Source organism: Ambystoma mexicanum, chromosome 14 (assembly GCF_040938575.1).
Source record: "Ambystoma mexicanum isolate Mex_15411 chromosome 14, UKY_AmexF1_1, whole genome shotgun sequence".
NCBI classification, from domain to species: Eukaryota; Metazoa; Chordata; class Amphibia; order Caudata; family Ambystomatidae; genus Ambystoma; species Ambystoma mexicanum.
In genome coordinates, this window is record NC_090940.1 from 196,859,264 (window position 1) to 196,883,631 (window position 24,368).

Genomic DNA, 24,368 nt, shown 5'->3' on the forward strand with positions numbered 1-24,368 from the left:
CTATTCTTTCACTAGATCTGGTAGTGGGTTTTCATAGCCTTTTGTTAACACTCTTGGTTACTTAAGTGTCAGTTACCTTCACATATAAAATCTTCTCTGTTCATGAGGACAATTTTGCCCCCTTTTTCTGCCATTTCAATTATTATTGATTTGATTTTTCTGTAGTTCTTGTACACCTTGTTTCTCTTGCCAGGACAGGTTATACCAAATGTATGTACATTTATTTGAAAGATAGTTGGACCGTAATGCATTGCAAACTGCTTTTTGAAAGAGATCAATCACATTATCAGCTGGTAGTATTGGTACAAATTTAGATTGTGGTTTTAATGTCTGTTCAGTAAGATGTATATCAATTTCTTGTTCTCCTATAAATCTACTGGTGGTATATTCATCCTCTGCTGCCAGGTTTAGTAGATTGACAGTGTTCTCCACATGTTCCACTGTGACCCTAAACTTCACAACAATCTTGTGGTCGTAGCGGTCCTGCTGAGGGGGCAAAGAAGGAGGGCGAAGGCCCCAAGACTTCAAGCACCGTCCCTGCCGAGGATCACTCACTAAGGGCTCATTCTTCCTCAGAAACCAAAAGGGCTGAAAAGCCCGCCAGGTCTGCTAGTGCTGGCTCTGCTGAGGTTCCCTGTCAGAGGGCTAAAACTAGTTCAAATGTCCCTGCAATCTTATTATACTTGACCGACCCAGGTGAACTTATAACTCTGTTCCCAAGCACCAGCCAGAGAGAGTTTAGACTCCCTAGCCAGTTATTGAGACCAGAGGTGGAACTGGAAACACTGCGCCAGGTGCTCTGTGGCTGAAAGGGAAATACAGGGGTTAGCAATAATACATTGTCAAGCACCCTCTCCTTGGTGTGCATGCAGTCTATTCGTACCTGATGCCAGGAAAACTCACATTATGATGGTGCGTAGATGAGACTGGTGCGTAGATGAGACGACCCCAATGAAGTGTAGGAACGCACCACCCAGGAGTGCAGTAGAGAGACCCACAAGGGTTCTTGCTGTGAGCCAGGGACTAAACAATCCGTAGAAAGCAAATGGTCCAGACCACCCAAGTTCAACTAGTTCCAGAAGCAATCCAAAAGACAGAGCGAAGTCCAAAACACAGTTCACCAGTCAAATGGTCAATCCAAAAGCAATCCAGGGAACAGAACAACGTTTAAAAAAAAAACAGGTTACCAAAAAAAAACAGGGAAATCCGAAGGCAGTCCAGGGGTCAGAGCCAGGCTGAAGTCACAGGGTCAGCAGAGTCAGTTGGATAATCCACAAACAGTCCAGTATACAAAGCCAGGGGTCCAGGGCAAGAAGGTAATCCAAATGGGAATCGGCAAAAAACAAAAGGCAAGGTAAGGTGTGCAAGAATTAAAGTAGCCACCCAAACGCGTTGAGAAGCAATGAGGAATAAGTAAAAGGTCCTTTACTGCGGGCGCTGTGAGATTTCTTGTTTACGCAGGTCACGTGGCAGGTAGGAGTCACTTGACTGGTGATCACATGCGTCTGGGAAACTAACTGGTGCTGGCATCACGCAGATGCAAATGGCAACCTACATGGACAACACAGAACCCCTGGTGCTGTGGGGAGGAGCTACCGTGTTCTCACCATGCACCGAGCCAGTCTGGCTGGGGGCCGGCACGGTCAAGATGGGAAGTGTTGCGCTTTCATGACAAATCCCTGTCGTGACAATGGCCTCACTGAAACCTGTGACGCAGATCACTTCAGGCAGTGACAAAATGGCGGTTCAACCCAGAGAGTCTGAGCCAGCCATTTTTACAAGCTCTTCCACACCAACGTTCACAACGACTTGTACAGAGGGGTCTACCTTTGGGGTCGAGCAGCATTTTCAGTGAAACGTGAACAATAGAAACCCTTTTTGCCCGCAACGGATTGGCGTGCAAGGTTTCCGCTGCCACACACATTCTCGCTTCCTCCTGCGTCCGCTCCCTTAGTTTATGTGGATCCTGCTGGAGGAGGGCCATCTTGGCAACCAGCCTCATTACAGTCTTGGGGGTTTAGTTTCTTTATTTGTACCGCGCATCGAACCCTCAGGTAACGGGGTGCTTAAAGCTAATGCATGGGTTACAGATTTGACAAAACAAGTAGTACAGTTACAGTGATGTGCAGGTCGACCAAGGTTACAGGGTGGTTGTAAAGGGTACACAATGCAATAGGGAGATACAGTGTTGGGAGTAAGGAATTGCAGTGTTGGGTGTAAGGATTTACAGCTGGAAGGGGAGGCTGGGCGGGACAGAGGCTGACCCTTCTTGGAACTTCCCGAAGAGCCAGCTCTTTACTTTAGCTCTGAAGGACCAGAATGCAGGTTCAGTCCTGATGCTGTGGGGGAGTGCATTCCACTGTTTGGCCGCTAGTACTGGGAAGCTCGCTCCACCTGCTTTTTTTTTAGAAGGCATCTTGGAACAACTAGGCAGTAAAAGTAGATGGTTCTGGTAGGTCTTGTGTGTTGGCGTATGTTGAGTTTATTAGCTAGGTATTTGGAGACGGTGTTTGAGAGACACGTGGGTAATGACAAGCGTGCAGAGGGCAATTCTGTCCTGTACCGAGGGGTATGACCCTCCAGAGTGGCTTCTAACCACTCCTCTGCATAGACCTTCCTCTGAGGACGCGTTCTCTGGTAAATTCCAGACTCTCATGCACTTAGACCCGATGAAGGCTTAATTTAAGAATCTGTTCAAAGAAATGTATCCGAAGTCTCTTGAGCTGCAGCCTGCTCCTCCTACTCCGAAGGAAAATTTGGTAGCGCCTCCTCTGCTTCCAGTGGATCCCCCCTCCTGCACTGCCACCACTGCCTCCACTGTCACCAGTGCTTAAGGCGCCGGTGGCGCAGATAAAAATGGCCAGAGTGTTTGAAGTACCACGTGCCGCAGATCAGTTTTCTGTTCGCGCCACAACTGACAAAGAGCACGCAGACTAGGATAGCGATGACCTGTGCCACTCTGTCAGAGCTTTCCATGACCAGGTATTGGATATGATGGCGTTGCTGGATATTCCAATATCCGAGCATCCGGCCCCACAAGAAGGAGTCAGGAGCGTTAACTCTTAACGCACAAGAGTGCACAGGCCTTTTTCTTCAAAAGGATGTGCTTGTTGAAGCCCGTAAGGTCTGGGAAAAACCTAATTCCGGGCTGCATATAAATAGGAAAATAGACGCTCGCTACAAGCTACACTCGTCAGAGGACATACCCTTAACTGCATGTCCGCTCAATTCATCAACTATAGTGGCAGCAGCTACGCTCCAGTCTAAGCCGTCCTCATCCTCCATGGTTGCCTCTTGGGTCCTGTCCAAGCAGGACAACATCTTTGATAGCATTGGGAAACCGTTTTTTCCAATTCAGGCCTCCAGCTGCGACAGGCGAAAGCTGAAGTCATCCTTGCAGCAGTGATTCGCAAGCTGTGGAAGGAGCTGTCCGAATTTCAGGATTGTATCCAACAAGACAGGTTGGAAGATTTTAAAGAGGGCCTATCCAATTCCAAAGCTAAGTAATTGCTAGAGGCCGCAGCCCATCATGTATATGCATCTGCTCGGGGGCCTTATGGTTGAAATCGAAATTTCACGAGACAGTTCTTGAAAGAGGTTCAGGAAAAGTTAATCGACCTCCCCTTCGAAGATGAAGAGCTTTTCCACTCCTCCACCGACGAGGAGCTCAACAAAACAAAGGCACGCACACCAATGGTTAAATCTTTGTCGGTCCTTGCAAAACTACCCTGGCTAAAGCAACCTATACGCAGAGGTTGGGGACCCAAACAAGGTCCTTCTCAGGTTTTAGAGGGTTCCAGGTGCATCGAGCAAGCCGAGCAGAAGGTTCCTATGGCAGACCTCTCCACAAGCAGCAAAGGCAAAGTAGCCGGTTTTTCTCTTGGTCATCAGCCTCCTCCTCTACAACAGGAGGTCTCGCCCTCGATAAATCATCCAAATTATGTTTTCCATCGGTTACACGAGACTCCGCTGCGAGCACGTAGATAGTCTCATCTAGAAGTGTGGCAGACCATCACAGAATACCGATGGGTTTTGTTCTTCACCCGAGCAGGCTTCCACTTGCCCCTCCCTCACACCCCACCCTCCTCTTCATCAGACTGGGTCTCCCTGCCTTGGAGCTGTGGTGAAAAAACACCTGGATCTCACAGCAGTGCAACGTGTTCCCTTGTGGGAGCAAGGGAAGGGCTAATACTCCAGTCTGTTTACAGGGCCCAAACCAACCAGGCTGGCCTATGCACTATCCTCCACCTCTCCAGCTTCAAACTTTCTCTACCCCAAGAGAAATTCGAGATGATCACGCCCAGCCAGATAAGGTCCTCTTTCTAGAAGGGCGATTGGCTCAGTGTGGTAGATCTCCAGGATGCACATCCTGATCTGGGGCCCACATCGAACATAACTGTTTTCTGTGGGAACGGAACATTTCCAATATCGAGTGCTGCTGTTTGGTCTCAGCTCAGCACTGTGTGTCTTCATGAAGATGATGGCAGTCATTGCAGCATTCCACAGACTGCAGGCAATTCATGTTTGGCCGATTGGATTTTTGCAGAGTCCTTGCCTGCAGGCCGCAGCAGCCAATCTTCAGTCGCTCTTACAGCTCCTGTTCCAATTTGTGCTTTCGGTGAACAGGTGGAAATCTAGGACAGTTGCTCAATACGTGATATTTCAAGGTTTCCGGTGGGATATGGTCAATGCCAGAGTTTTTCTAACAGAGGGCAGAATTGCAGATTTATCAACCATGTGCCTTCTTTTCCTGAACTCCTCCTGCAGGTCAGCATGGTGGTTCCAGAGCCTGAAGATGAGGTTGATGACGAGACTGAAGATGAGGTGCACACAGCTCGCTCTGCAGAGCTGCTGATCCCAAGCTTTGGACCCAGACTTCAAACTGATTCCGATACCATCTTCCATGACAGCGGACCTTCAATGGTGGGCAATTCCCAACAACCTTTCAGTGGGAACCCCCTTCCAGGAGCCCTTACCACAGGTTACGGTTAGAACTGACTCCTCCCTCCAAGGGTGGGAAGCAACGTTGGGTCATCTCGAGGTCTACGACCTGTGGACGGCCCAGGACAAAATGCCTCCTATCAACTACCTAGAACTCTTGGCAGTTTTTCTGGCATTAAAAGCTTTCCAGCCTTATATCGTCAGCAGAGTGGTGCGTATTCGCACAGACAACTCGGTAGCTATGTTCTACATCAACAAATGGGGGCACCAGGGCACCTCCTCTGGTGGATCTAGTATCCAGATTTGGAATTGAGCAGTCCAGCACAATGTCTGGCTACAGGCTGTGCACCTTCCGGGTCAGATCAATGTTGCGACAGATTCCCTGAGTCGCCAGTCTGTGGCGAACTACGAGTCGAAAATGAACAGCGATGTTCTTCTCAAGCTTTTCCAGCAATGGGGTTCTCCAATGGCTGACCTTTTTGCGACTGCAACCAACAGGAAACTACCACTCTGTTTCCAGGGACGGTCTGTGAGCATCTTTCTTGGGGGATGCGCTTGAGATTCAATGGGACAACATGAAGGCTTATGCCTTCCCTCCTCTGCCATTGATTCATCAGTCTCTCTGGAAGCTCAGGAGTGCCTCCAACTGCACTCCTGTTCATAGCCGCCAGGTTCTGGTTTTTCGAAGCTTCAGCACCTTTCAAAATGTGACACAATCAAGTTGCTGCAGATCCCCGATCTCCTGCACTAGAGCAATCACCAAGTGTGATAGTCTCTCCACTAGCCTTCAACTTGGCGGCCTGGTGCCTGAGTTCGGGTTTTTAGCGCAGTTTAACCTTTCTGAGGATAATGTGCACATAATCCAAGCTGCACGTAAGCCTTGTACGAGTGCGCAGTACAAAAGTAAATGGCTTTGTTTTTGTGATTGGTGTCTTGCTAAACAGCTTGATCCTTGACATGCTTCTATTTATTGTGTCTTGTCTTTCATATCAGATCTTGCAGCCTCTGGTATTCACGTCTTATCATGCAGAACATATCTGTCATTCATTGCAGCATATCTTTCTACATATAGTTGCTCTTTTTCTCTGGCAAACCCAGTAATCGAGAGGCATTTTCCTGGTCTTCTTCACTTCTTTCTGCCGGTCAGGCCTCCCCACCCGAAATGGGATCTGAATGTGGTCGTTACTGCCTTGTCAGAAGACATTTGAATCAATGGCCACTACTGAGCTCTCTCCTGGAAAGTGGCTTTCTAGATTGCAATAACATCGGCGAGAAGAATAAGTGAGCTTCAAGCTCTGTCGAACATCCGTTCCTGACTTTCCACAAGGATAAGGTGGTGCTTTGCAGTCATCCTTCTTTCCTTCCAAAGATTGTCTCGGAGTTCCGCATAAATCAGTCAATGTCCCTACCGGTTTTCCTTCAAAACCCAGTCTCGAATGCGGAAAGGCTTCTACATAACTAGGATGTCGGAAGAGCTCTGAAGTTTTACCTTGACAGACCAAGCAAACTTAGAAGCTCCTCACAACTCTGTTACTTTCGGGGACCCAAAAGAAAAACCGTCTTCAAAAGTGTCCATCTCACGCTGGATTGCTTCATGCATCTCAGAGGTTTATACAATTCAAGGCCTTCAGCCCCCAAGGTGCATTCATGTGCAGTTGGTTCGTCACAAAGCGGCTGCTGTTGCCTTCCAGAAATGTTTTGAGGGGGATTGGGTCCTCCGACGTATTCCATATCTATGACAGGTAATGTCCACAGCTGTGCTGCTTCGGAAAATCTTTGGCGTCTGCGTCCTGCGTCGATGACATCGATGCGCCATCCCCGAGGACCTCCTCCGATGGCCGACCTCACTCGATGTGATAAGTAGGACGCACGACGCCCATAGCCTCAGTTCCGTTTTTTCCGTGAACGTGTTCGCTTCGTGAATCTCGGTACGCCTCGACTCTTTGGAGTTTGCTGTTTTCTTCTTGTTTTTTTTGTGAAGACCTGTTCGTGGCGATGTCTACTTCATCTTCAACCCCGCGTCTGGGCTTCAAGAAATGCGGGGACTGTGGGTCCAAGATGTCGGTCAGGGACTCGCACGACGCCTGCCTCTGGTGCCTCGGGGAGGCCCACGATACGGACGACTGTGTCGACTGCCAGTCGCTCGCGGCCAAGGCCTTGCGGGAACGCAAGAAAAAGCTGTCGGTAGGTCGGGTGTCTAAGCCCCGGAAGTCGAGGTCTACGGGGTTTTCGACGGATGACTCGAGAGGCGACTCTCCGCGTCATCGTCAGAAGTCCAGTGGGTCTCCTTCCAGGAGTCGGTCTCGCCACTCCTCCGGGAATGCTTCGAAGAGGCGGAAGCGCCGGCATCGGTCGCCTTCCCTGTCCTCTTCCGAGGACTCAGCCTGACGGCGGGTCGCTTATCCCACCATGCAAGCGACACCGGAGGAATCTTGAATCGCAGGGCACAGGTCCGTCCGCGCTTCTGAGTGGGGTCGGTCGGCACCGATCGAGAGACGCCGCTCGTACGCCTTCGGGCTCGGGTTGTCGGCACGGCTCACGGGAGAGGTCCTGCTCGGACAGGGGTAGCCGTTCTCGCCATGCCCGTTCCAGGTCCCGGTCCTCGACGCGTTCGAGACCGCGTGATCCTGTGCCATCTTCGAAGAAGACGGCGACGCCTGTGGCGCCGAGGTCATCGATGATTTCTCTCGAGGCTCTGCCTCCGAGGCGGTCGTCGATGCTGTCGGCGCCTAGGTCGTCGAGACACGCTCGGAGCTCCGACTTCGAGGCCTGTGTCGACGCTGTTGATGCTGGCAGCGCTGCAGCTGACGTCGACGCCGTTTCTGTCGATGCCGGCGCTGAGTCGTTCGGCGCCCTCAACGCCTTTCGGCACCGGGTTTAGCCCCTAGAAAGGCTCTGGCTAAGGTCAGGCACAGCTTTGGTCCCCAGATGTCTTCCTCTCACTGCCTGGAGTACATTTCAGAGGGTGATGAAGGCTCTGATGAAGGCTTGGTTGCGGTAACGGTACCAGATGAGCTTATCTCGGGCCATAGCCAGTTTGATGACCTGAGACAGTCACTGCATGATGCCAGTGGACTGGACACCTCTCCGGAGGTGGAGTTTTGTAGGCCGGAGCCTGGCACTCATGCCGATTCTTCATATCGGCGCCTTATGTCTCGGGTCACCGAGTACTTGGGTTGGTCGGCTCCCCCAGGGGAGTGCGTTCAGGGTGATCTCACAGACATCCTTGATCTTGGTCCCCCCACTGACCCGGTATTGCCGTTTCATATGGCTCTGCAGAGAAGGGTGGCAGCGGCTTGGACTGCTCCGGAGAGTCTCCCGGCAGTGGGCAAGTCTTTGTCGCGAAAATACCGTCCAGCCAGTAGCGACCCCTGCTAATTGTCCAGGCACCCCACTCCGGAGAGTTTGGTGGTGCAGGCGGCTATGGCCCCGGTAAAGCAGGCGTCATATCCTACCATCCCTCCGGATAGGGACGACAAACGTTTTGGCGGCTGGGCGAAATAAGTGTTTTCTTCAGGGGGTATGGCGCTTCAGGCGGCCAACTCCATATGTGCCTTGTCTCGTTTCACACAAACTCTGTGGAACTGTGTTGCATTAGCGGCTGAACATATTCCCGAAGGGGACGAACGGGATGGTTTCCTTGCTATGGTTCAGGATGGCAAGGATGCCATGTGTGAGGCCATTCAGTCGGGTTTGGACATGGCAGATTGTGTCAGCCGGTCCATGGCGGCAAGCACCGTAATATGCAGGTTTGCGTGGTTGCGGAGGTCTGGGCTCCTCCTGATGGGCAGTCCCGGCTCCTCAACATGCCCTTTGACGGTGAACATCTTTTTGGCAGCAAGGCTGACGAGAGCCTTGAGAGGTTGCAGACCTCCAAAGCTGCAGCGAAGTCGTTGGGCGCTGCAGTTCGACAATCTCCACCTTTTCGTCCTAGGGGACAGCAATGGAGGGGAGGTTCCTTTCGCTATTACTCGTCCTTCAGTAAAGCGAGGGGAGCTAGCAGTCAAAGAGGCCACCGTAAGAGTGCCAGAGGTGGAAACAAGGGTACTTGAGGTGCCAAGGCCTCTCGGCAGTTGCCTCTTTGCCCTCAGGCAACGCCGCAGCTGCTACCACTCAGTCATGAGACCAGGTCCCATGGTTTGCCGGTTTGGGGAAGGCTGGCGCAGCATCTTGTATAGTGGCGAGCCATTACTTCAGATGTGTGGGTTCTGGAGATCATAACCCACGGCTACTGTCTTCCCTTTCGGCAGAGGCCTCACGACAATCCACCTGGGAACCTCTCTTTGAAGAGTCCAGATCCGCTCCTTGCGCAGGAAATTCAAGCCCTGCTGGAGAAAGGCGCCATAGAACTGGTGCCTATAGCGGAGAGGAACAAGGGATGGTATTCCCCTTATTTTTTTATTTCGAAGAAAGACGGGGGATTGAGACCCATCATGGACTTGCGCGGTTTGAACAAACTCCTCAGGAAGTGCAAGATCAAGATGGTTACTCTCTCTCAAGTCCTCCAGGCCCTTCAACTTCAGGACTGGTTGGTGTCTCTCGACTTCAAAGACGCTTACTTCCATGTGCCGATCCATCCCAAGCACAAGAAGTACCTGAGGTTCGCGGTTGGCGACTCGCACTTTCAGTTTCGGGTCCTGCCGTTCGGATTGACCTCCGCCCCGAGGGTTTGCACCAAGCTCATGGTGGTGGCAGCGCATCTCAGGAAAGGGGGGGATTCACGTCTACACCTACCTGGACGATTGGTTGATCAGGAGGAGCTCTCCCGAGCAAGTCCTGGATCATCTGTCCGTCACCTGCCACTCCCTTCTCAAGCTGGGCTTCTCCCTCAATTTAAAGAAGTCCCATTTGACACCAACGCAGCGGCTCCAGTACATCGGAGCAGTGCTCAACACATCCCTGGGGCAGTATTTTTCTCCCCAGGTGAGGGCTCTTCACATTCAGCAGATGGTGCACAAATTTCAACTTGCCCAGAATCTCCCAGCGTCCGAGTTCTTGAGACTGCTCGACCTCATGGCATCCTGCATTCTTCTGGTGCCAGAGGCTCGTCTGCGGATGAGATCTTTGCAGTGGGCACTCAAGCTCCAGTGGTCTCAGTCCTCCGGCAGGCTGTCGGACCCTGCTCAGGTGCCGCCCTCGGTCGCCCAGGACCTTCTGTGGTGGGCCGTCCAAGGCAATCTGATGAAGGGGGCCCCATTTTGGGTGCCCTGGCCGGAGGTGACTATCATGCCGGACGCATCCCTCACGGGATGGGGAGCTCATGCCAACGAGTTGACAGTCAGCGGTCGTTGGTCTCCGTCGGAGTCCAGACTCGATATCAATCTGTTGGAGCTGAGGGCCATCAGGCTTGCCCTGAAGGCTTTTCTGCCGACTGTGCGAGGAAAGAGTGTCCTGATTCTAACGGACAACACGGTGGCCATGCACTACCTCAACAAAAAGGGGGGGGGGCAGGGTCACTTCCTCTGTGCAGGGAGGCGATGCATCTCGAGTTCTGGGCCATCCAGCAGGAAGTTTCGATCTCGGCTGTTCATCTGGCCGGAGACGGCGGACGCTCTGAGCAGGCAGAGCACGATCTCTCACGAGTGGGAGCTGGCTCAGGAGATTCTCCTGGAGATCTTTGCCCTTTGGGGGACCCCTCAAGTGGATCTCTTCGCCTCCAGTGTCAACCGGAAGTGCGAAAGGTTCTGCTTGCGGGAATTTCCTCCAAAAGGAGCCTTAGGAGACGCGTTCGTGGTGGAGTGGTCATTCCCACTGCTGTACGCGTTTCCTCCAGTCCCCGTCATCCCGCAAGTACTGTGGAGGTTACGGAGGTTCGGTTCCCGGATGATCCTCATTGCTCCGGCGTGGGCCCGGAGGACGTGGTACCCGGTCCTTCTCCACTTGTCCATCTGCCCTCCACGTCGTCTTCCCTACTGAGACGATCTGCTCTCACGGGAGGGGGGGGGGGTCAGGTTCTCCATCCAGAGGTCAGATCCCTCAACCTTCCCATTTGGCTTCTGAAAGGTTGAGGTATAAGGATTGGGTCCTCCCTGAAGACGTGATGGAGATGTTGCTCTCGGCTAGGCGGCCGACAACAAAGTCTCTGTACCGTTGCCGTTGGAGAAAGTTCTGCGACTGGTGCAGCGTTAAGAATGTGGATCCTTTTGAATGTGACATTCCCATGGTTCTGTCATTTTTGCTTTCCTTGGCCCACAGGGGCTTGCAAGTGGGGACCATTAAAGGTTACCTGGCGGCGCTGTCCATATTTAAGCGCTCGTCTGAAGAATGTTCCTATTTTAAGATTCCTTTAATTTCTCAGTTATTGAAAGGGCTCACTAATGTGTTCCCTCCGTCACCTTTTCTGGTGCCCGGTTGGGATTTAAACCTTGTTCTTAAGTTTCTTATGGGTGCTCCGTTTGAACCTTTGCATTCTTGCCCTTTGAGACTGTTAACTCTGAAAACTATATTTTTGGTTGCGGTTACTTCCACTCGCAGAGTGAGTGAGTTACAGGCACTTTCAGTTAAGCCACCCTTCACTTTGTTTCATAAGGACTGGATTGTCCTTAGAGTTCGTCCTTCTTTTCTTCCGAAGGTGGTTTCGGAATTTCATTTGAGCCAGAAGGTTGTTCTTCCGGCGTTCTATCCTCCTCCACATCCTGGTAAGGAAGAGGAGAGGCTCCATAGGCTTGATCCTAGGAGAGCGTTGAGCTTTTATATTTCGCGCATGTCCCGGGTCCGAGTGGACGATCAACTTTTCATTGGTTACGCTGGAAAGCGATTGGGACAAAGCTGTGACGAAACAGACTTTGTCTCGTTGAATTATTTTAGCTATCTCCGAGTGTTACCGCTTGGCGGGTAAGGACCCTCCGGCTGGCTTGCGGGCCCATTCAACCAGGGGAGTGTCTGCGTCTTCTGCCCTGCAGAGGGGTGTTCCTATTCGTCACATCTGTGATGCAGCCATCTGGGCTTCAGTACATACTTTTGTACGTCACTACTCCCTCAATTCCATCAGAGGGCAGGATCTGGCCTTTGGCAAGGCAGTCCTTTATTCCGCAATTTGATTGGGCATGCTAAATTTGTGTTCTAAATGCTTTTCCCACCTCCTTGCTTGGTACTGCTTTGGGAGTCTGTCATAGATATAGAATACGTCGGAGGACCCAATCCCCTCGAAGAACAAGTTACGTTCTTTCGATGGGATGGTCTGACGACGTATTCCATATCGCTCCCTCCCTACCTTCCCCGCTGCAGAATTTCTTTTGCGATTGCAGCTTGCGTTCCGCAAGGCCTTGTGTGTCTGACTGGCAGACAACTGGTGGCACACGTTCTGGGGGAAAAAACTACAACTGAGGCTATGGGTGTCATGCGTCCTACTTATCACATCGGGTGATGTCGGCCGTCGGAGAAGGTCCTCGGGGACGGCGCATCGACGTCATTGATGCAGGACGCAGACGCCGAAGATTTTCCGAAGCAGCACAGCTGTGGACATTACCTGTCATAGATATGGAATACGTCGTCGGACCATCCCATCGAAAGAACGTTACCAGGTAAGAAAGTAACTTGTTCTTCTTAGGAGTCCATAGCCAAGGCTGCTACGCGGGGTTCTCCCTTGGCTTTCTGCAAACACTATTGTCTTGATCTGTGGTGCCGGGGTGATGCCCAGTTCGGTCAAGCAGTTCTTAAGAACATGTTCCAATAAGGGACATTTCCATCCTCCTGTTTCTTTGGGAAGTGCTTTGGAATCTCCCACAAGTATGGAGGAAGAGGAAAGGGGACGGAACGTAGGAGTATAACAAAGTTACTCACTGTAGTGACTAGATTACTCCTAGTTCATAGTCCCCTTTCCTCCATATACCCACCCGCCATCCCCTCTAAAAAGTATCCTCTATTTTGCTAATGGGCCTTAGACTCTGGCAATAGAAAAGGACTGAAGGGCGATGCGTGGGTCAGAGCTCAGGAAGGCGGGGCTACGGCCATGTGCAGTGGCCGAGCGTAAAAATAAAAGGACAAGTTATTTTTGATGCTTCAAAAGTGTTCCGGTCCCATCCCGATGGACAGAATGTCCCAAAAGTATGGACGAATGGGGACTATGGACTAAGAGTGAGGTAGCCACTATGGTGAGTAACTTTGGTGAGTAACTTTGTTAATCCATGCATGCAGGTGGGGTAAGTACTCTCTCTGGGGCCAGGTGGAGAGTCTGGATCCCTTCATTTTTCTAACCTCTTGTGTTTTGTTTTCGATTTTCTGCTTTCCATGGCATTGGGTGGACTTCAGAGTTGCACTATTGAAGATGGATTGCAGTCTTCAGAGAAGGTGCCTTCTTCATATTCCCACTTTTCCTCAATTTTTGAGGGGTTGTCTAACTAGATTCCACCATATTACTGTTCCTGTGAGAGTGACATCTCATGTTTACATTTCTAGTGGCTGCTCTGTTTCAGCCTTTACATTTGTGCCCTTTGCATTTGTTCTAACTTTCTGCGCTTTTCTGGTTGTTGTCACTTCTGAAATGTAGGGGAATAAGTTCCAGACTTTATGCCCCTTTACCTTATGTTTTCCAAGGAGAATGGAACTTTGAAATTGAGACCATCATTCTTATGCATGGTTATGATGGAATATCATCTTTCCCAGAATATCCATCTTCTTAGCTTCTTCCCACTGTCATCCATCAATGATAGGGAAGAGTTTCCATTGTTCCGATCCCATGAGTTCTCAGAGTTACTAAGTCTCTCAAACAAGTGATTTTCAGAAGACTAATCAGCTTTGTTGGCTTTGCTGGTGCTGACGTGGACAGGGCTGTTACCAAGCAGATTCCTCTGCAAATGGTACTTTCTCTGCATCAAGGAATGCAACAATCTGGCAAACAAAGGCGTTACTGCAGTCCTTGAGGTGTATTTTACCAGAAGCCTGGCATCTACATATTCTTGCAGATGGGTGTCCAATGTGTTAACGTTTGTCAGGTGGCAACATGGGTGTCCTTTCATTTGTTTGCCAAGCATTATTTCCTGGATTCCTTATCTGGTCAGAATGCCCATTTTGTTTGTTCAGTGCTAAAGGGTTTTCTGCTTAGTTGGTTCCTCCCACTTTTTCTCTTTTCCAGGTTCTTTAGTGCTTTGGAAGGCTTTATAAAAACATATGGAAGGAAGGAATCGATACAAGAACAAATGTCCTACCTTTTTGTTTCTTTCTGATGGATTAGTCTTTCCTCCTTCAGAACTCGCTGCCCCCCCCCCCCCCCCCGCCTCATTATAGAATGCTTGTGACGTTTGGCAGTTCTGTGGTGAAAAATAGGTGGAACTGAGTTCATAGGACACAGCTGGCGCTATATACCCCACCCAGAGTATTGAATCAAGTCCTGGATGCCAATGGTGTGGTGCTGCAGTACCACCTCATTGTGGCTGAAAGGTTTCCGACATGAGTCTTGCGCCTGGTGGACATTTCTAAGATGAGGAATCAGTGGAGGATAGTTTAATTCATCAGAGAGTTAGCAATTTGTTAATCTGTGTCTGGTAAGGTGTTGACAGTCGACCATGAGGATAGTTTCTGTATCTGTAAGGTGGCATACAGAGCATTGGTTATTCACACTTTTCTCATTTCCCTTATGTGGTTTTTCTCTACTGTTTGTTGACTGGGAGGTGTTCTGCTTTTTTGTTCATTTGTTCTCTAAGAAGCAGAGTTTCTGGGTACTTGTCTGTTGTTGATTTTCCAAGCTTGATCAGAAGTTAGATGATCGTTGATGGTGGTGTTTCATGCCTCTTTGGCCTCGTTTTCTTTTTATGGAATGATTTGTGTGTGATGGAAATGTCTGAGCCTGGATTCTTCTGGGATTTCGTGTGGTTGCCTGAGATAATGGGCTGAAAGGTCCTTTAGGCAGATCACTGGTGTTGCATCCGGGGTATCTAGCAGATTAGTCAATGTCTCATGAGTATTCTGCTTATTATTTTCCCCCTCTTCCCTGCCTGGGTTCTACTGTCTTTAAATTCCTCCTTTGCCATTGTATGCTACCCATGCAGGTTTCTAGAGTTTTAAAAACAAATTAAGAGCTCGAGAGGCAAGGAGGAAGATTGCCCCAAATACTGTTTGTGGCTTGCAGAACTGCCAGAGGGGAGCCACCAAAGAGGTAGTAATGGTATAAACTTGCAAGTGCACTGTGAACAGATGTTAATGAAATACTTGCACATAAAAGGACTGTGTCGCAAAGTCTATGTCCAAGTAGCAGACAAACTAAAGGGAGTTCACACAGTGGCAGCATACTACTAGCTTCAAAGCGCTTCACTTCAAAAACACGTGATATTTGGCAAGCATGAAAACAGCAATGTAGGAGCAGGCAGTGTTTGTTGGAAGGACAGAATGGAAATTTAAATTTGTCATTTAACAAAGGATGGCATTCAGTCTGGAATGGGAGGAGATGTTGGTATTTAGAGTACATTACATGCAAGCATTGCCTTTATTATGATCACAATTGTAGTTTTCCATTTTGTTGTTGTTGTAGCTAATATATGGGCAGCAGATGTAAAATCCCTGCACCCTGACCTTGTTTGTCTACATATTTAAATAAATGCATGGTATTTATTCAACCTGAATATGTTGTACAAAGGGCTTGCATCGCTACAACAATTAACTTTTTGATCCATACCTTTTAGCTAACCTTCTCCTAATGTTTCCCTTTTTTAGCTTCATTGCTGAAACATCTGCTCTAACTTGGACAAACCAAGTCCTGCATGTCCTTTTTCTGTTTTTGCCATTCTTGTGGGCAATGGGAATTCTTCCCCCGCTTGATGCACTTTTGTTATGGGGAATGGAGCAAACATTGGAGTTCGGCCTTGGTGGATCACCAATGTCCAGTAACTTGAGGTAAGTATTCAGCTGATAATATCTCATATCTGTTCATGTATATTATTGTCTTAACTGAATATTTTTTTTCTTTTTCTTGCAGGTTAATTTGTATGTTTCTAATTTCCGCTGGCGTGGCCTCAGCATCCTATTTCATTCCTCTTTCTCTTGGCTTAGTCTTGTTTGTGACTGGCTTTGGATTTCTATTGAGTCTTAACCTAGCCGACATTGGATGTGACCTCAGACACTTGGTATCCCCCAAGAATACACTGAGCAGTTTCACCTGGCATTTTGGCTGGAAGGAGTTCCTCTTTTACTTCTTTGTATTTAGTCTGGCACTTGTAGAAGCCAGCTTGCTGCACCAATTTTGTTTCACTCTGTTTTCCATAACAAGCCCACAGGCTATAGTGAGCTATATTCTAATGATATTACTGGTGGTTATGTGGGTACTTAAGGAAATTCAGGGTGTATACATCTGTGGACTCTTCCGAAACCCTTTCTACCCCAAAGATGCCAGAACTGTACACATGTTTATGGAGAAGCAAAGAAGCCTCAGAAAAGCTGGAATGGCTAGAAGGATTTTGCTAACGCTAGGTAAGAAATGTTACGTTTTAAAGTAAAAATTTGAATGTGTAATATTTGCATATAAATTGAAACTTGCGTCTTAATTCTTAAAGTGATTGTGGCAAGCTTGGATTTTTAACTGATTGTCTAACTGTGTCTAACTCTGTTCTTTTGTTGTAGACAACAAGGACAGTTGAGAAGGGCTAAATGCAACCGAAAGATAATGTGTAGTCTTTCAGGATGAAATCTTCGATAGATTAACTCCTTTTCTAGATTAAAAACAAAAATTTATTTGTGTTTGAACCCAGAACTCTGTTAAGAAATACTATAGTTCTGTAGGATTTGATGTAACTCTGATATCGACCTTAACAACAAATATTTTAAACAATCGCTTAGAAAGAACAAGCTATACAAAATTGCTCTGTGATTTTATAGTAATGCATAGTTGTTTTGTTTACTTAAAATATTTCTCAATATAATTTTTGGTTTCATTAAGTAATTGCACAAAGGATCGAGCTATCTTGAACAAAAGTGAAATAACAAAGACCGGACTAGAGGCTGTTCCAAGATATATATTGCCTAATGCTCGGTACTCGTATGTCCTGTCCGCTTTCCTCCATACTTCTGGGATATTCTAGCCTATGAGACGGACACGTTGTTTGCAGCACCACAAAGTGTCCTTTTAAAAAAATAAAATGTATGTGGGGACTGCACATGTACAGCAAAGGGCCCTGCCTGTGTGCCTCACCCTCCAGTCCATTTCTCTGCACTGTCTGGATCAAACGTGTGCGGCACCAAGTGTTTTTTTCCCCACACTTTTTTCCTTTGTCCTTGTCAGGCAACTGCCTACATCCCGGATCCTCAAGTGGGGACCGGGAGTCTGAAGGCTCTATCCCCGGTGGAGTTTGCCCCGAGCAGCGTACGCAGTGTCGCACCACTTACCTTCGGCCTCTTGGCTCTTCATCCTCTGAGCTGCCGGTGACCGTTCCAGTCTGTTCTGCACCGCCACCATGGGGCTTCCTGCTTATGGTTGGGTTTTTTTGGTTTCGCTCTTGTGCACCTCTGGTCTCAGTGGACATGGTGGCGACTCCTGTCCAACTGACCCCATCATCGGGTATGTGCAAACACTCAATATTGCTTGACCGATTGGGACGCCTGCTGTCCGATTTGAGTAATATGGAGGCTATACACAACTTGAGAGATTAAGTCGGTGCTGTGCCAGGAAGTAGCATCCCTCAAACAAGAGAATTCACTTTTAAAAGCTATCATAGCTCAATCAACTGTTGCATCACTTGCTGAAAGTAACATGGCCTCGTCAGGGTCTGTTAAATATAATGGGTACCCCTGGATCCTTACAGAGTTCTGCAACCACTGATCTGTACAATTCTTGGTTCGCACGCTGCACTTGTGAGCAATATTCATTGTTTTATTTATATAGCGCCAATACATATGTTTCAAAGCACTTCAAGGAAGGGAGAGAGCATTGGAGAGTACAGTGACATTCTTACAAGTCCTTGATACATTCCGAATGTGAAAAATTAACTGTCATATCGGCCTGGCAAGTTAAGATAGTGCAAGTGCTATAGATAACGAGGGGAGACATGACTATGCCTGACGACAATTGATGTAGTGCCGGAATTAAACAGAAGGAGGGGGGGTAGAGAGGCTGGAGTAAGGGAGAAGGAGAACAACAAAACAAGCTACTATCATACTAGGCATGATGACATTTCAGATAGTGCTGGAGGGGGAGAGGGAGGAGAAAACAAGTGAGGAGGGTGGGGACAAACAAGCAGCTATCATATAGGTCAGGTGACATCTGAATAGCAAAAGTGCTAAGGATAAACTGAAGGGAGAGGAGAGGGTAGAGGTTGGGACAGCAAGAGGGATTTAAGTAGCCAGACATCTCAAGATTCTGGGGGACCAGAGGGGTCCAGACAAACAAAACAGGGGACCAGAGAGGGGTGGGAAAGCGTACCTGAAACGGAGAGGGAGCCAACAGGGGCCTTGGAAGTGGGCTTTTGACTGATGGGCCAGCTCCCGCGTCCCGGACCTGCCAATTGGCTCATGAACTGCAGGCAGCCAGTGGTAGGGGGACAGGCCAAGGCAGCAAAATGTGCACAAGAACGTAGCAGCCATCTTAGAAGAGTCGATGGCTGTTTATAACTAAACAAAGCTTGCAAGTTGAGCAACTTTACACAGAGCACAGGCAAAAACACGTGCTTCCACACATGTGCTTCACATTAAATGCAGCTGTGTTCAAACACAATGAATAAAAATAATGCCCAGTTTTAAAGATAGTCTTTTCCTTGTTCGTAATGCAGGGTTTGGTGCTGGGGGCATGGGGCAATGAGTGTCCTCCTCAAAGCTTACCTAGATAGAGCCGGAATAGGTTATCTTCTGAATAATCTTACTGGGAATGCCCTGGCTTGGTCAACAACCTCCGTTTTGGATCAGAGTCCCATTCAGTACTCATTTACGGAATTCAAAAAAGCCTTCTAGGCTTTCCAGTACAGCTGCTATAGCTCAGTCACCTGTTGGAGATAAGACACTGCTCACAAAACCTCATTTTGCACATTAGCCACTTCTGTCAATTGGCTAACAAGTCAAAAAGGCCAGTGGAGACTCTGAAAACTCTGTTTCTTCAGGGACTAAGTGAAGAATGTTCTGGGTCTAAGAGAAGAGGTTGTCCATGTACCAGAACCTGCTACTATCCAGACTTTAATCCACCAGGTGATCAAGATAGATCATCGTCTGATGGAAAGACGCACCAAACGACTACAGTAATACAGTGCATTCCCCAACTCGGGCTACAAAAGGCTTCCCTCCTTCTGGAGATGTAGGAGTGGAGCCTATGCAGCTTGGTACAGTACAAGGGCCTCTGTCTGAAGCTGAGATGATGTTAGGAACTCGTTGTTGCACAACCCTTTAAAAACATGGGAAGCCTTGGTACATTAAAAGCATGCTAAAATGGCTGCCAAAGCGCCTGTCAAGAGACTTCCAAGGTGGCCACAGATGAGGTCGAGCTGGTGAGCTATGAGTAGCTGTGCAGTGTTTTGTGTGCGCCCAGCATATAAATCTCCTGCAGGTGGGTGTTGAGTGCTTGGCGTTTGTTGCAATCCTGCCTTAACACTTACCGTGTTTGTTTGGTGATCGCATGCCTGCCATCCCTGTCATTGGAAATGTGCACCTGTGGAAGAAAAAGACAAGAAAACGTCAGTAAGTGATTAACACTGGTTTGCAAGGCAACTCGCTATATAAATATATTCAAGCAAGAAGCCGTCGGCAGAAACCTTCATTTTTCAGTAAGCAGGAAAAGTTGTCATTTCGTTTGAGAGCCGCGTTCCACTGTGTCTCTTGAAGTACTTCTACAATCCTTTTCATGTTGTACTAGCCGCGTTATGTGAAATTGAGCCACAATTTGTGTCTGTACTGCGGAGATGAGAAACATTTTCTGAGTAAATGTCTCATTCGTCCTGTGAAGTCAGTGGTAAACTAGTGGGATTGTCATTCGGGAAGGAAGCTACAAGCCCAGTGACTGCCTTCCCATGGGGCTGGTGCATGCTATGCATCACTGAGCTTTGTTTGCTTTGCAAGTGGCTTTGACCTGGGGAACCCAAAGCAAGACCATTAAAACCAAAACATACCTGATCCATTGGAAGGGCTACGCGCCCTGTGATCCTACATGGGAACCTGCTTTGCAAGTGCATGCGCGTCAATTGGTTAGATGCTTTTATCAGCGTTTCCCTTGGAAACTGGGGCGCTGCGATGACCCCTGAGTTGGGGCAGAGTGTCGAGCAAGAACCTACATCCTAGTTCCTCTGGCGGGACCTGGAGTCTTCAGGCTCTATCCCTGGTGGCGTTTGCCCCGGCAGCATACACAGCGACGTACCACTTACCTTTTGTCTCTCGGCGCCTCATCCTCTGTGCTGGTGGAGGCAGTTCCATCCTGCTATGCATCGCCACCATGGGGCTTCCCGCTTAATGAAACCCTGAGCTGGGTGCCACCAGGTTTGTTCCCGGACACTAAGGCTGGTGCGTCATCTTGACAACTCAATGTGCACACCTGCCTGGTGTTTCCTAGCAAGCAGTACAAAACAGCCTTGTTTCCACACAGGGGCTTAAAGGACCAAAACACCACTTCCTCAGCACCTCTGTGTCCCTGACTGGGCTCCAGCCCTTCTGTTCTACTTTTCTCCGTCCACCCGCTCTGGGTGCTCCCGCTTTTCCTTGCGTACTAGTCGGTTCTTTGCCCCCTTCTCACCTTAGGTCCCTCCCTGCCTTGTTCTTTCTACAACCGTGTGGTTTGCCTGCTCCTGCTAATTGTCTTTGCAGTTTGCCAGCCAGCCTAAACTCCATTGTCTACCATTGTGGTGCTCCCAGTCCAGTGCCTTATACTGTTCCTGCATCACGCTAATCTGGGGCACCCTCTCGTGGTGCTGGTAGACTTGTCCTGCCTCCGCGGGGCTGCGTTATTGGTTGACTGGTGCAGGGTGGGGTTTTCGGTATCGATCTTGTGCACTTCTGGTCTCATTGGGCATTTTGATGACTTCTGTTCAACTGACCCCATGGTCCGGTACGCATCAGCGCTCAATATTCCTTTACACAATGTTTTCTCCCCTCATCACGGTTGATTTTTTCCTCCCGGTTAAACCGGAGATAAAGGCTTTGCCGTGTCTCTTTTCTTCAGGCGTCATTACAAAGCAGCTGATCCACATTCTCTTTGTCTAGAGTGTTTGGAACCAGAGCACTGGTAGAATGCATGTTTTTTTTCTTGTGATGTGCTTGCTTTTGGTGTCCTAGGTCGTCCAATTCAACACTGGGAGGTTTACCACCCTCTGCTCTGAAGCAACTGCAGTATTTTATCACTGAATAACAGTAATCAGTAATTCTAATTAATTTTCAGATCACCCAGGCTGGGGATTTCCACACAGGGTTCTTTTGTCCTGTGAGGAGCCAGTCCAGCTTTAGCATTACTGGAACTTGTCCTGAGGATCCTTATCTGGACATCAGAACTTGACTTGAGGATTCCTGCTTAGGGGCCAACATCTCAACCTGCAAGTCATGGATCCCCAATTGGGGCTAACATTAACAGACCCACTCCGAGTCTCCCTCATTCAGGATAAAAATTGGCCTGGCTGCCTGAGGAGGTTAAATTACTGTAACTTTTCATGATGGTTCCCTCCATGAGGGCTAATTCTACTACCAGGCCAGTCGAGGATCCCTTAACAAGGGCTAATACCTTACAAGTTCACCCTTGAGGAGGGTGAACTTTCTCAAGGTGTTGCATCAAGTCAGGCCTAGGCCGAAATAGGAGCCTGTTGTGACGCAGCAGAAATTATAAGAGCCAACTGCTATTCTATAAATTTACAAAATCCATTGGGTCCACAAGTACGAAGTCCTCCAAATCCATGTCTGGGATTTCTGAATCGCAACCCAGGTCCACCCTTAGTACCTCTCTATGGAGAGATCCTTTGAGTGGATTAGTCAGCACCAACCCGTATGTTGCTCTCTCCAACCTAGTCTTTGGCCCCTACATCGTCTCCACTGTATTATGTGAAATCGTGGCTGGCTAGGCTGACTTGTTGAATAGACTCATTGTTCAGAGCCCCTGTACCTCAGAGACCTGTGTGCCAGTCATCAAAAGAAACTTTCCTTGCCTATTTCCAGCATCCGAGGCACTGTGGATCTGCTTTGTGACCTAATTCCGAAACCACAAGATCCAGCGATAGTGTCAGAAAATGCTTCCTCAGCCTGTCAAAATAATGGAGACTCCTCCTGCGCCTATCTTATTCTAAGGACCTTTCTACTGGCCACACAGAACAGGAAGACTACAATGCACAAGAAGAGCAAATTCCTTCATCAGAAAGGGCGTTCCACAATGGGTTTGTGGGCTTCTCAAATTCCCATCCCAGAATCACCAACAGAATCTGAAGTCCTTGCAATGGCTTTCTTGATGAGGGCCACTGAGAGGTCAGAAGTAGGACTAGAAATACATACTTGCTGAAGTGAGGAAGATCTGTACGAAACCTCACTCAGTAACTCTTAGAAATAAAGATTGATATGCAGGCCGAGCAGGTCTCGCTGGGATCGTGCCCTCAACCAAACCCTTCGGTATTTTGTTGGCACTCTGTATTCCAGACATTCTTCATCTTTCATCTCTGTCAAATACTTTGGGTAAAGCTAGACAACAGGACAGATGTCCAAATCTTCATGGAAAAAAGCAATCGAAGACTTCAGCTATTTTTTTTTTTATTTTTTTTTTCTTTCCTCTGTCCCCCTCAACAGGAGCTTCCTCTGTCACAACTGAGAAGACAAGTGATGGTGCGGATTGGTCCCACGGCACTCAGTTGGGAGGGAGAATTTCTTTTCGCATCAATTCCTGGTAGACCACCGCCAACCTGTGGGTGATTTCAGTTGCCAGCAGGGGTTTGACTGTCCCTTCCCACCTTCCTGCCTTCACCTTGTGCAGGTAAAAAATCTCCTTCCTTAGGGGATGAAAAGTCAAAAGTAATCGAGATGAAAGCCATAGAAGTGCCATTAGCAGAAAGAGGCTCAGTGTTTTATTCATGGCTGTTTACCATGCCAAAATCAAACCAGGCTGGCATGCACACAATTTTGGATTTAGCAGATTTCAACCTGCATCTGCCTGGTCTGCTCATCAGCAGGGAGACTGGATTTGTGTTGTAGATCTGAAAGATGCCTTTTTTTACATTCCAAATTGCGGCCCTGACCTTTGTTGTTCTGTGTTTCTCTGTAGGGGAACTTTACTTCCAGTATCCAGTGTTTCCTTTTGGTCTGTATTCTGCTCCCAGAGTGTTTACAAAATTGTCAGCAGTTGTCGCCTTCCTTTGCCTCCAGGGCATCCTGGTATACCCTTACTTCGACAATTGGCTGATGAAGTTGTAATCTACGCATATAGCGGAGACACAACTCCAATACATACTGGACCTGCTTATCGATCCTGGCCCGTTAGTAAACTGAGGGAAGTTGTCCTTGACGGTCCCACAAGACCTGACTTGCATTGGCTTCTGCTGGGTTATTTGCTTGGCAAAGATATTACTTGACACAGAATGACTCAAAGACATTCAGATCACATGCTCACTATTCTACTCTTACTCCTACGTCCCGTCACCTTTCCTCCATACCTTTGGGACATTACGTCTATCGGGATGGGACCGGAGCACTTTTTAAGCATCAAAAAATAACTTTTCTGTGTCCTTCTTTTACGCAGGGCCACTGCACGTGACCGTAGCCCTGCCTTCCCGAGTTCTCCCTGTGCATTGCCCTTCAGTCCTTTTTTCCGCGCGGTCGGGGTCGGACGAACTTGCTTCCAAGGGATTTTTTTTTATTTTTGTTCCCTTGTCCTGCTCCGGTTCCACAGGCTTCTTTCTTCTGTCTATGCAGGAGAGCATGGGATTTGTGTCATGTTCATCTTGCGATCCTTGTTTCGCGAGGGCCGTGCCCCATTCTCTGTCTGGAGTGCTTGGGCCCAGAACACCGGTGGGGACCCTTGCTTCTACTGCAACTCCCTCCCCGTCCATGCACTCCATTGTCGGCTTGTCAGGTGGGAGGAGGTGTTCCAACAGATTCCTCCTCTGCATTTACAGCAGTTCATTGATGAGAAAAGGAAGTATCCAGCAAGTTCCTTCCTTTTTAGGGCACCCCATCCTGGGGACTCCTTTCCAGGGTCTTCTGTTTCTGGGAGTGGCCCAAGTGGCTCTGGTACCAGGGCTCTCCCTGAGAAGTCCGGAAAGGGATCTGACCTGGACTCTGGAGTTTGCTCCGAAGTCACCTGTAAGGAGGCTGTCTGGACCGGATTTTCATCCGAGGTTCCCCATCTGGGGGCTAAAGTTGGGCCTAGCATTTCTGGGGCTGTTTTTACCAGGGGGCAGTTTCCAACATTTCCAAGTCTGAAACTAAACATACTGATACTAGTCTCGAGGTTTCCTGTACAGCGACTTAAGGCACAAGGGTTAACCGCGAGGATCCCTGACTAGGGGCTATAATTAAAACTGGCAAGATTGAGGGGCCCCATCCGAGGGCACTGGCTACGGTGG

General features: G+C 48.7%; 1 protein-coding gene across 2 annotated transcripts in view; it reads left to right on the forward strand.

Annotated features, from left to right (window-relative positions):
• PCNX4 (pecanex 4) overlaps positions 1–24,368 on the forward strand; it is a 451,861-nt gene that overhangs the window by 119,603 nt on the left and 307,890 nt on the right. For both annotated transcript variants that reach the window (XM_069638903.1, XM_069638904.1), the window contains exons 3-4: positions 15,589–15,768; positions 15,851–16,341. In XM_069638903.1, coding sequence (XP_069495004.1) covers positions 15,589–15,768; positions 15,851–16,341 — 671 coding nt within the window. The remainder of the gene's footprint in view (positions 1–15,588; positions 15,769–15,850; positions 16,342–24,368) is intronic.